At 40.8% G+C, this 13,856-nt stretch overlaps 1 protein-coding gene across 1 annotated transcript in view; it reads right to left on the bottom strand.

The window, feature by feature from the left end:
* The window catches only part of LOC124613081 (kinesin-like protein KIP1), a 132,575-nt gene that overhangs the window by 32,915 nt on the left and 85,804 nt on the right, over nt 1-13,856 (bottom strand). The window contains exons 9-10 of the mRNA XM_047141667.1: nt 8,104-8,292; nt 4,624-4,803 (exon numbers count right to left, since the gene is read on the bottom strand). Of these exons, the coding sequence (XP_046997623.1) occupies nt 4,624-4,803; nt 8,104-8,292 (369 nt within the window). The remainder of the gene's footprint in view (nt 1-4,623; nt 4,804-8,103; nt 8,293-13,856) is intronic.

The following is a 13,856-nucleotide window of genomic DNA, read 5'->3' as shown; positions in this document are numbered from 1 at the left end:
GCTAGAGTGGGAACAGGAAAGGGTATAAGTAGTTGAAGGGCAGTTACTAAGATTGGAAATTGGAGATCACATGGGAAGATACAGGTGTTAATTTTTTATGCACGTTGTACAAGATTGGAATAATAGAGAATTATTGTGAAGGTGATTCGATGAACCCTCTGCCAGGCACTTAAATGTGATTTGCAGAGTATCCATGTAGATGCAGATGGCCCAATCTTATGTCAACCTATTCACAGGCCATCTAGAGGAATCATCCTTAAACACCCAGGTTCCCAAACCCCTCACCTGGTTCAGATTCACTGATGGTATCTTCAAATCCTGGATCGAGGGTGAGGACCACGTACCCACATTCCTCCAGGGCCTCAACACATTCTCCCCCATTCACTTCATCTGGTCCTCCTGAACCCGACAAGCCACCTTCTTCATTGATGACCTCTAACTCAAAGATGGCTAGATCAGTATCCCCATCCATATCAAACCTGCCAATTACCAGCAACACCTCCACTTCGACAGCTGCCACTCATTCAATACCATACAGCCTAGCCACTCGTGGCCATCACATCTGTAGTGACGAGCAGTCCCTCTCTAAACATATGAAGGGTCTCACTGAGTCCTTCACAGATTGAAATCACTGACCCAACTTTGTACAGAAACAGACCTCTCATGCCTTATTTCTACAGTCACTAACACCTCTGAAAGACTGAACATCCAGCCACAAAGGAGAATTTCCTTTGTGACTCAGTATCACCCACAACTGGAGCAAATGAATCACATCCGCCACCAGGGTTTTGACTACCTCTCATCATGCCCTAAAATGAAGAGTCTCCTTCCCACCCCTCCCCCAGTGGTATTCCATCACCTACCAAATCTACACAATATCATCATCCATCCCTCCCTACTCTACCCCTGCTCCGAACTCCTTGCCTCATAGCCCGTAACCCTTCAATAGACCTACATGCAAGACCTGTCCCATACACCCACTACCACCACCACCACCACCACCACCACCAACACCACATACTGCAGTCCTGTCACAAGCATCACCTATGCCAGTAAAGGGAGGGCTACCTCTGAAAGCAGTTGTGGTCTACAAGCTAAGCTGCAACCAGTGTGCTGTATTTTATGAGGGCACGAGAACCAACAAGCTGTGTGTCAGCGTGAATAGACTGTAGCCAAGAAACAGCTGGACCACCCAGATGCTGAGCACATGACCCAACACAACATTCTTCACTTCAATGACTGCTTCACAGCCTGTGGCATCTGGATCCTTCCTAGAGACATAAGTCTTTCTGAACTGCGCAGGTGGGAACTCTCCCTGCAATATATCCTACATTTTTTGTAACAACCCCCCCCCCCCCCCAACGCCTCAATCTTCATTAGCCACTATTCTTCACCCAGTAACACCTCTTCTCTTTCTCACTCCAGCACGACACAGCCATCATTAAACTGAAGCACCCACAGTCTTTGCTCCTCTCCTTTTCTGCGAGATTTTGATATGGTCTTTGAATTACTGGGACCAATATCTTGTCAGTATTGATATCAGCAAAAATCATTGAGATTTCAATTTCCGGGATGGATGAACTATCTATATAGATAATTGAGTTTGTACAGAACCCCCAGTCTGTCAGTCTTGCTCACACTTTGCCAATTTTTTAAAATTAAAACAGTGCATTTTATTGACAACTGAGATTTTAAAAGTACAAGTACATATTTCACTCCTAGCCATCATTTGTCAATCAGTGATTTTTTTTTTGTTGCCTTATAAAAATTAACTTCAGACAACTGCAACAGAAAGCAATGCAAAGGTACAGCCAAGACGTGAAATAATACTGCAAGGATAAAAACTTGCTGCGATTGGGCAAATGAGTTACCACTTCATCAGTTAGTTATTGCATCAGAGTGAGCCACATATGGACAGTGAATTACCACGTTCCAGGCTGCAATTTGTTGTGTAACGTCCATTAGTTTAAGTGTGCAAGATTGCTCACTGTTCTAATTAAGGAACACTACCCGCAAAAGGGTCTCAAACGCCTTTCTTCCATGAATGCGTTAACAAATTTGAAAGAAAAATTTTCAGTGAAGACAGCAGTGGGTTACATTGTTTGGTGTGTGAAAAACTGTGTTTCTGCGAAGAAAAAATATGACAATGTGCAGCACTTTAACATCACACGGCATAATGAGAGGTTTAAGAATAAATCAGATTTAAACCAGCAACTGAGTAAAAGCAGTGTTGGCAAACAATCGAGTTGTAGTGACATTTTTTAAAGGCCTGTGCTTGACATTAGTGGGTTCCAACATTCTGTTGTGGACACTGAATAATGTGCAGCTTCATATAGTGTCAGAAAAATAACACAAACAAAATGATACCAGAAGACTCTACATTGTGCAAGAAATGTATGGCACAGTTTTTCAAGAAGTAATTTATAATAAAGGGTGTACATAACTTCCAGGAACACTTCCAATTATTTATTGCACAAGAACTAAACATTGTACAGACGTCATACATATTGCATTTTGAAGAGAAACCATGAACTTGTTTTTTACAAACATTCAATATGCAAACCATGAGTGACCCGGCAGACGTCAATATGGTAATCTAATTCTTGGCATACCCGTCGCAGCATGGCATTGTTGACTGTGGCAGTCGCTTGCTGTATTCTCTCCCAGAGCTCTGCTACATCACATGGTAGAGGGGGTGCATACACCAGACCTTAAATGTGTCCTCACAGAAAAATGTCACACGGAGTGAGATCTGGTGATTGGGGAGGCCATTAGGTCATTTCATGAAACAGCTGTTCCCTTTTGTAGCACGGCCGATCCATTGATGCCGCAGCTCCGTGTCCAGGTACCCACGAACTTCACGACTGCAGGACTTTCCACACTGTCATTGGAGCCATTTTGAGTTCACGGGCTGCATGAGACACTGATTTCTTTGTACTCCTTATGAATGTCTCTCATATGCGCTCCACATTCACTTTGTTCACACTTTGACATCTGCTTCTCTTTGACAGGCACAAGCAACCAGTCTTAACGAATTTGTTGTGTCAATGGTAAATGGCCTTCCTTGTTGGTGGCTTCTTACGGTACTTGCCTCTAAACATCCATCGAACAGCTGTAGCACACTTGCTTTTGTCAAACTCCAACACACAGAAAGCTCACTCCGCACCTGAACTCGCCATATTTGCGACTAGCGCTGACTATCAGCAAATTACCGAACTATGCTGTGGCAGTATACATGAAAAAGAACTTTCAGGGTTTCTCTTCAAAATGACATATATACGATATCTGTACAATGTTTGGTTCTTAAATAACTGAAAGTGTTTCCAGACTTTATGTAAACCCTGTATTTGCAATAGAATGAAGCATGAAAACACACAGATATCTACTGATGAAAGCCCCGATGCATCAGGGCAGTGCCTGTGTAATGCTGCACCTGGTCCAATGAAATCGGAGAGCAGATAATTTCTTCTGTATATACAAATACTGTGTTGAGTAAATCACTCCACTCTCACCAAATTTTTCAGTAACTTGTTAGCTTTCCTGTGGCCAGAAGGGGTATGGTATGACAGTTATTTCTCAGTGATTCTGCTCCATATACCATTAAAGCAGGAACTGGATTAAAAGGCCTTTACTCTAAATTAGTTCACCTCATCTGCCTTGTTCATGGGTTACATCGTGTCGTTAAAACTGTCAGACTCAGTATAACAACATGGATCATCTTGTTTCTAGTGTGAAGAAAGTGTTTGTCAAGTCACCAATTATAATTCACAAATTCTGTGAACTCTGTTCAAATTTGGCTTTATCTCCATAGTCAGTTTTAACTAGGTGGGGAATGTGGTTACAGGGTACATCATAGTATGACGAACATTTCAGTGCAGTGAAAAATGTTTTAAATACCCTAAATGCAGAAGGGGCAGTCAGTATTGCCACAGTCCACAAACGTTTTACTAAAATGGGCATACAAGGATAGATACAGTACATCCATAATAATTTTCTCCAAAATACCCGATGTTTTACAGCAGCTGGAAGCTTTAACTAATTCCCTGGAACATTCATCCTCTCTGATAGACAAAATTTTATTAACACTGTCGTCAGAAACTCGCGGGGTTGAAAAACTTGTGTTTGGGAAGCTGTGTCAAATTTTTAAATGTCTTTCTGATGACCAAGCAAATACTGAAGAAGAATTCACCAAAGAAGAGCTCTAGCACTTTCCACATGCACCTGACATGCCGTGTGACATCTAAAGAACGTGTTCACTGCACAAGCTGTTCTTCACTGAGAAGCAGGAGTTTTGTTTTTACACATGAAAATCTCTGGAGGCTCTCTTTGTGTACTGTAACACCCTTCAATAAGGTGAGAGGGCTATGAAACTTTCATAACTGCGTGTATTCACTTTTGTTTATTTCGAAGCTTTTTTACCATTGTTCTGCTGATTTGCTTGCTTACTTTACTATTTTATTGTGAATAGAAATCCAGGCTTTAATTATGATAACTCAAGATCTAATTTAATGGAAATATTCTTTTACAGTTTAGTGGTTTATGGATTTTCACCATACACCTCACCCCCTCCACGTGCACACACACATGCACATTTTCTACAGACAGTGGTAATTATTATTCTACCTGATAGCTTTCTTTCATTGCATTGGTTTCTTTCCCAAAACCTTTAAGCATGAGGTAGTAGTCTTTCATCATGCAGCAGATAGTCTTAAACATTATATAATGTCCTTCCATTTCATTCTGCTGCAGAGTGATTAACTTCTTCAGATGCCGTGACTTTATCTCTGCATTCTCTCTTTCAATCTGAAAAAAAGAAAAAGGAGTGATAAGAAAACACTACCAAGTTTTCCAACATGGTTAAGTGCTCATCTACCTGCTTTGTAAGTATAACCTCTTCCCAACATTCTTACCAAGGAAAATTAATGGTTGGAGTTACTAAGGTGAAGAGACTAATGCTACAAAAACATCAACCGATTCACTGGGTTTTATTATTTTTTTGTGAATGAAGGAGGAACGAACAGAAGGAAAAACTTGAGGCAATAATTATCACCAACTATACAACAGATTGGACTAGAAAAATCTGCACTAGATGTAAGAATTAACAAAATGAAAAGTGCATATTGTCTGACCAAAAATATTTACAACAAGAAATGTATATCCAGAAAAATTAAACTAAAACACTACAACACAGTGGTATGACCAGAATGTTTATATGGATCTGAATGCCTAACAATGAACTGTACGATAGACAAACTAGAGATACTGGAAAGAAGGATTTTAGAAAAATGTTGTTGTTGTTGTTGTTGTTGTCTTCAGCCCTGAGAATGGTTTGATGCAGCCCTCCATGCTACCCTTTCCTGTGCAAGCTTCCTCGTCTCCCAATACTTACTGCAACCTACATCCTTCTGAATCTGCTTAGTGTATTCATCTCTTGGTCCCCCTCTACAATTTTTGCCCTCCATTGCTAAATTTGTGATCCCTTGATGCCTCAGAACATGTCCTACTAACCAGTCCCTTCTTTTTGTCAAGTTGTGCCACAAACTCCTCTTCTCCCCAATTCTATTCAATACCTCCTCATTAGTTATGTGATCTACCCATCTAATCTTCAGCATTCTTCTGTATCACCACATTTCAAAAGCTTTTATGCTCTTCTTGTCTATACTACTTATCGTCCATGTTTCACTTCCATACATGGCTACACTCCATACAAATACTTTCAGAAACGACTTCCTGAGACTTAAATCTATACTCGATGTTAACATATTTCTCTTCTTCAGAAATTCTTCCCTTGCCATTGCCAGTCTACATTTTATATCCTCTCTACTTCGACCATCATCAGTTATTTTGCTCCCCAAATAGCAAAACTCCTTTACTACGTTAAGCGTCTCATTTCCAAATCTAATTCCCTCAGCAATGCGCCCAATTTAATTCGACTACATTCCATTATCCTCGTTTTGCTTTTGTTGATGTTCATCTTATATCCTCCTTTCAAGACACTGTCCATTCCGTTCAACTGCTCTTCCAAGCCCTTTGCTGTCTCTGACAGAATTACAATGTCATCGGCGAACCTCAAAAATTTTTTCTCTTCTCCATGGATTTTAATACCTACTCCAAATTTTTCTCTTGCTTCCTTTACTGCTTGCTCAATATACAGATCGAATAACATCGGGTAGAGGCTACAACCCTGTCTCACTCCCTTCCCAACCACTGCTTCCCTTTCATGCCCCTCGACTCTTTGCCATCTGGTTTCTGTACATATAGTAAATAGCCTTTCGCTCCCTGTATTTTACCCCTGCCACCTTTAGAAGTTGAAAGAGTATTCCAGTCAACATTGTCAAAAGCTTTCTCTATGTCTACAAATGCTAGAAGTGTAGGTTTGCCTTTCCTTAATCTTTCTTCTAAGATAAGTCGTACAGTCAGTATTGCCTCACGTGTTCCAATATTTCTACGGAATCCAAACTGATCTTCCCCAAGGTCGGCTTCTACCAGTTTTTCCATTCGTCTGTAAAGAATTTGTGCTAGTATTTTGCAGCTCTGACTTATTAAACTGATAGTTCGGTAACGTTCACATCTGTCAACACCTGCTTTCTTTGCGATTGGAATTATTATATTCTTCTTGAAGTCTGAGGGTATTTCACCTGTCTCGTACATCTTGCTCACCAGATGGTAAAGTTTTCTCAGGACTGGTTCTCCCAAGGCCATCAGTAGTTCTAATGGAATGCTGTCTACTCCCGGAGCCTTGTTTCGATTCAGGTCTTTCAGTGCTCTGTCAAACTCTTCACGCAGTATCGTATCTCCCATTTCATCTTCATCTACATCCTCTTCCATTTCCATAATATTGTCCTCCAGTACATCGCCCTTCTATAGACCCTCTATATACTCGTTCCACCTTTGTGCTTTCCCTTCTTTGCTTAGAACTGGGTTTCCATCTGAGCTCTTGATATTCATACAAGTGGTTCTCTTTTCTCCGAAGGTCTCTTTAATTTTCCTGTAGGCAGTATCTATCTTACACCTTGTGAGATAAGCCTCTACATCCTTACATTTGTCCTCTAGCCATCCCTGCTTAGCCCTTTTGCACTTCCTGTCGATCTCATTTTTGAGACGTTTGTATTCCTTTTTGCCTGCTTCATTTACTGCATTTTTATATTTTCTCCTTTCATCAATTAAATTCAATATTACTTCTGTTATCCAAGGATTTCTACTAGCCCTCATCTTTTTACCTACTTGATCCTCTGCTGCCTTCACTACTTCATCCCTCAAAGCTACCCATTCTTCTTCTACTGTATTTCTGTCCCCCATTCCTGTCATTTGTTCCCTTACACTCTCCCTGAAACTCTGTATAACCTCTGGTTCTTTCAGTTTATCCAGGCCCCAGCTCCTTAAATTCCTTTAGAAAAATAATGGGTACAATAAAAACTGCAAATGGTTGGAAAATAAGAAGTAATGAGAAGATCTACAAAAACATGGAGAAAATATCTGAAGTAATGGCCAAACGAATATTAACGTTTTTCGGACACCTCTACCGAACGGACGGAAATAGACTAACAAAACAAATACACCTATATTTCTGGAAGAAGAAATCTACAATGGCATGGATTACAGAAGTAAGGAAAGATCTAGAAAGAAACAACTTCAAATGATCAGAAATAGCAGAAAGAAACCACTTTAAAAATAAAATACTAAATTTGGAAGGCTTTCAAAGCAGAAGAAATAAATCGGAAACAACATGGACAGAAGAAAGGATGAGACTTCATGGGGAGAAAAATGAGGGAATACTGGAAAAAATAGGAAACAACAACAACATCAAAGGAAGAAGAGGAACTGAAGTTGGTAACATGATCCTAGTTGGTCAATACAATTGTAAAAAAAATTACCAACACATCTGATCGAAAAAAGTCTATGTGCTTTTTTATAAGGGGCGGGGGGGAGAGGGGAGAACACTTGCTAGGATTTTACTACTGCACTGTCATCATATATCTATGTTGTTACAGTGGAAAGTTTCTGTGATCAATAAACTAGTTCAGTTTTAAAGAATATATAACAGTGCTACATGTCCAAAAATAAATTTGTTAGATGGCTAGTAGAAAACTGCAGTTTCCCTACCATTAAGTCATTTACTAGTATTTCCTCCTTTAAAAATTCAGAAAAACCAGCTTCCTCTATTAACTTCATTGTTGAATCTATTTCTCCTCTGTGTTTTTTTTCCTGATTTTGAACGGTTTGGAGTACAGACGCGTAACTTTCTTCTCTTGCTCTGTACTGCTTCTGAGACATTTCAATCCGGTTCACAGCCTGCAATTTAATATAGATACGACATTTAGTTATGTATAATAGTAAGTGAAGAGTAAATGTCCTTATGGTAATTTTAATTGTAATACACTATATGGCATGTTTACAGCAACAGAACAATCAATCCCAATTTTTTTGTTGAATTATTTTCACAACATACAGCTTTGTTTAGGTACAAATGTTGGGGCACACAGTGAACTGGATTACCAAGAATTAAAGATAACATTCTTGAATTTCAATTTTGCAAATGTTCTACATGCTATAAATTCATAATTAACTACTGAAATCAAACAAGAATGGAGATTAAAATAGTATTACGGCACCTTTAGGTTATCTTACACTTGTGATTTTACACGGAATGAGTGCACAAATATAATATAATTGTTTCCAGAAGAATTTTGTATCCTTTATTGTGTTGGCATTTCAATGGTATAAGATGAAATTTGCACAAGATCCTGTCTTAAAACAATCCAGGAATACTTGATAATGTTCAAGGAATACTGTGGAGCAGAACAGAATGAGCATTGGAGCTAATCCACACTTTTCAGACACCAACCTCGAACACAGCAAATTGCATGACAGGAACATCCATCCAGGAAGACAGGATTCTTATGAACAGTTATTTGTATAAAGGGATGAAATTTTGTGACTCAACGCAAGACTTTGTCGTAAATGTTTCTTTGATAATAACTACAAATTTAGTGGAGTACCATTTAATCATGGCCTACATCATCATAAAAACTGAACCACTACTAACAGGCATCCCATGTTTAAGCTTCTTTGGATGCCCACTACGCATAAATTTAAGGTAAAGTGCACTTCAACTTATTACACTCTTAAAATTACTGCTGGAAAATTTTGCTACTTGCATTCTGTTGCCATATTGCTTGAAATGATAACAGATAAAGGGAGTGAGAGTTGGCCACAGATTTTTATGGTATGCACAGATCTAACTTCTTGTATAATTACGGTTTTAAATATGCTCATCAAATTTTGATACTGTAGGCAACCGCTGACCATAAAAAATTGAAAAGTGAAAATGCAAGTAGTATATCATTTATGGTCTATTTTAAGTGAAATTTATCCAGTAGCCATTGCCCTCACATCTAAGATGTTTGTGAAAATTTGGCGTAAGAAATTACATAATGAAAGAGTGTTAATAACACTTCCAGACTGTTTTGATTCAAACTACTGTTAGGAGGCAATTTAGAAATTTGTGTCATTTTCAAAAACTGGCATTGATAGACAATGTGACTTATAAGTTTGCAACCTTAGTAACGTTTTTATTTATGAATAAGTTTTATTCAGTTTGGTGTCACTGAAGAGCTGAAGGGAATATATAAAAAGGAAAGAAAGAAAGAAAGAAAGAAAGAAAGAAGGTGGAATTATGCTTACAAATATTTACAAATCATAGTGCAAGTCATTTCTGAATACTTTTATGAATATTTTAGAATTTCTTTCCCGCCAAAATTACAAGTTTCATCACCTTAATTTTTGTAATTCTAGCACCTGAAGAAGACAGCGAGGCATGCTGTTGACATATCGTGCAAGAACGATGCGAATATCCAGCTGGATTCCCGAATATCCAAGATGTCACCTTAATTCTTGTTTAACATAATGCCTACTATCATACTTTTCAACAGAAAAATGTTAGAGAGTGTTTTTTCTTTCTAGACAGATCTTATACTTTTTTAAAAATAAAGCTCTAACAAATGTTGCTTCAAATGGCTAAACAACAATACATGGAACAACGATGAACTTGACAGGTCTTTAATTGTTTTTACTCTGGGCATGCTACACGGATATTTATATTACTACAAATTTAAATTTTATTATTTCCCTAACTTAAGGGTTAGGGCTCACATAAAGCTGTCATTAACTTTTTCTTGTTTCCCTTACAGAATCTTCATTATCCACCTTTACCTGATTACAATGCAAGAAAAAAGTTTAAATTTTACAGACCTTTTCTGCAACATACACACATTATTTTGAGGGTTGCCACGACTATCCCCAAGTGAAATTCCCTGATATTTCCCGGTATTCCAGACAAGTTTTACCATTTTTCACTGACAAATTTTGATATCTCAAGGCTAAGTGAAGACATAAGTTGACAAAAAATGTAACAACTTCTGTATCTCATCCCCATTTTGTTTTATAGCGGAAAAGCGACTAGGGTCATACACACCCATTCAAAACTGTGAAACACAAAGACAAAGAGAGGAATTAAAAATGGCTACAAGTCAATCCCCAATGATGGAAGAGAAGACAGCTAAAAACAGGGATGTGGAGAAAGGTCTATAAAATATCTAGTACAGAAATGGAGGTCTAGAACTAAAAATTAAATAGCCTTCACCATGTTACGACTGATAAAACATAAAACATGGTCGACAGCCCAGGTTTATTCACTAGGATGGCCAATAACTCAGACGGCAAACCCAAATGGGGATGTAAAAAATAGGGGCATTCCATCAGGAAATGGTTGACAGTTAATAGTTGGGCGCAATGTGCACGAAGTGATGGGGTAGTACCACTTACATGGTGATGGCTAAAAATGCAGTGCCTAATACGCAACCTAGTTAAAATGACCTCCTCACGGTGGGAGGGCCGAGAGGAGGTTGTCAAGCTGCTGGAAGAGGCTTAATAACCCAGAGCTTATTCCCATGATGGGAGGACCAGTGGTGATGCCAAAGCGACACTACTTCCTGACAGACGGCAACACAGAGACCATCAGAGGGAATGTAAGAACTAACGGGCTGAAGTACAAGGACTGCAGCCTGGGCAGCAGCATCAGTAGCCTTGTTTCCTGTCAGACTGACATGACCAGGAACCAACATAAATATCACAGTGGTTCCATCAAGGGTGAGTAAGTGAAAGCTTTCCTGGACCCGCTGCACTAAGTGATGGACGGTGCACAGCGCACAGAGACTTTGAAGGGTGCTGAGAGAGAGACAGTGAGCAGATGACACAATGGAAAAGCCTGTGTCGCCGGGTGTACTCTGTCACCTGACACAGCTTGAAGAGCTCTGCTATAAATACTGAGCAGTACTGGAAGCCAAAACTGAAAAATGTCGGAGCCAACGAAGAAGGCACACCTGACACCAAGGTCAGTCCAAGAGCCATCAGAGTACACAAAGGTACTATCACGAAATTCCACGCGAAGGTCGTGAAACTGAAGGCGATAGAACGAGGCTGGTGTAGTGTCCTTAGGTAGCAAATGAAGGCCAAGGTGAACACGGGCCGCCACATGAAGCCAAGGCGGTGAAGGGTTCCCACACTCCGGGAAAGTCACAGGGAGCATGAATTTAATATGCTGGAGCAAGAGCTGGAAGCAAACCCCAGGAGGTAACAGAGAGAAGAGGGATGCACCCCATACCGGTGATCAAAGGAGTCATCAAAAGAGGCTGCTTAGGATGGGTGGCCACACATGGCAGACAAACAGCATACATCCCTGCTGGTGAGAAAGTCACGGTGATATGACAGCAGTAGTTCAGCAGCTTCTGCATACAGACTCTCAACGGGGCTAGTGTAAAAAGACACCAGTGGCCAAATGTAGGCCACGGTGGTGGATACTAGAGAGACGGCTAAGAGGTAAGAGGAATGGACGTGCAGATGCGTAAACAAAGCACATATAGTCTATTTTCAAACAGACAAGGGACCAGTACAAACAGAGGAGGGTGGTCTGATCTGCACCCCATTAAGTACCATTGAGGACATGGGGGACATTGAGGGACCGCTTACGGTGGGCTGCCAGGTAAGACATATGGGAGGACCAAGAGTGTTTCCTATTGAGCAGGAGCCCCAGGAATTTTGTAGTTTCAATGAATGGAAGAGCAACAGGGCCAAGATGCATGAATGATGGGAGAAACAAATTGCGCTGGTTTAGTCAGTAGAAAAACGAAAGCCATTATCAATGTTCGATGAGTGAAGAACCTTGAGACATCACTGAAGATGCTGCTCAATGCAATAAGCCCGTGAAGAACTACAATAAATGACAAAATCATCAATGAAATGGGATTCGGAGATGCCCAATGGGAGGCAGGCCATTTTAGGGTTAATGGCGATATCCAAGAGGATGACTATCAGGACGGAACTGCGAGGCACAACGTTTTCTTGGATAAAGGTGTCCAACAAGGCAGAACCCATACATACTTTGAAAACTCTGTCCTTTAAAATTCCTAAAGGGAACAGGGCAGGCATCCACGGTAGCTCCATGGGTAGAGTGTGTGGAAGGTACCAGTTCCTCAGCAGGTGTCTTAGGCTTTCTCCAAATCAAAAATCACGGACACAGTCTGGGATTTCCGTAGAAAACCATTCATGCCATGGGTGGACAAAGTCACGAGATGGTCAACTGCAAAACAGCGCACTCTAAATCCACACTGTGAAGTGGTTAGTAAACTACAAGATTTGAGCCACCATACCAGTCGGGCATGAGTCATACGTTCCATCATCTTCCAAACACAGCTGGTGAGAGAGATATGGTTTCTAGAAGGAAGGTGTTTGTCCTTACCAGGCTTAGATAAGGGTATGACAATGGCTTCGTGCCAGCATCTGGAAATGTGCCCTCTGCCCAGATGTGATGGTACACATTAAGCAGAAAGTGCTTGCCCACAAGAGAAAAGTGCAACATCTGAATATGAACAGTGTCTGGCCCTGGGCGGAGGATCAGGATGAAGTGAGAGCATGATCTAGCACCCTCATAGTGAAGGCACCAATGTAGCACTCAGATTCTGAGAAGAGAAGGGTATCGCCTGAGCCACCTCCACTCGTTTGCAATGGAGGAAAGCAGGGTGATAGTGGAAGGATCTCAATATTTCCGCAAACTGGCAGCCCAAGGTGTTGGGAGACAGCTATAGGGTCAACGACGACACTGTCTGCTACTATCAGGCCGGAAATTGGGGAATGGATCTTGGTCCCAGAGAGTCGTTGGGAGAGGAGGAGGGGGAGGAACTGTTAAAAGAACTAGTGAATGAAATCCAGCTACCGTTTTTGTAATCCCGAAGAACGTGACTACACTGTTCACGCATCTGTTTATAATGAATGCATTTTGCCATTGTAGGATGACAGTTAAAAATGCAGAGAGCATTTCTCTGCGCACGAATTGCATCGTGCACTCCTCAGTCCACCAAGGGACAGGGACACGGCGTGATAAAGAGGAAGAGCAAGGAATGGAACGTTCGGCAGCGGTAAGGATAACATTTGTCCGGTATTCTACCTGGCCATCACAACTGGGGAAATCATGTTCGCCAAAGTTCGCCAGGGAGAAGTAAAGCCTCCACTCAGCCTTAATAAGCTGCCATTTGGGTGTGCATGGAGGTGGGGTAAAGTCAGCAAATGGATAGCACATGGGAAATGGTCGCTCGAGTAAGTGTCAGGAAGAATGGACCATGTAAGACAATGGGCAAGATGTGCAGTGCATAAGGATAGGTCCAAATGGGAATAGGTGTGCAAGGAGTCTGAAAGGAATGTGGGTGCTCCTATGTTAAGGCAGGAAAGGTTAAGTTGATTAAAAAAAGTCAGCCACGAGGGCACCTCTCCAACAGGTTCTGGGAGAACCCCAAATGGGATGA

Source organism: Schistocerca americana, chromosome 4 (assembly GCF_021461395.2).
Source record: "Schistocerca americana isolate TAMUIC-IGC-003095 chromosome 4, iqSchAmer2.1, whole genome shotgun sequence".
Taxonomy (NCBI): Eukaryota; Metazoa; Arthropoda; class Insecta; order Orthoptera; family Acrididae; genus Schistocerca; species Schistocerca americana.
The sequence above is the reverse complement of the archived record's forward strand: the minus strand, read 5'-3'. Positions and strand labels throughout refer to the sequence as shown.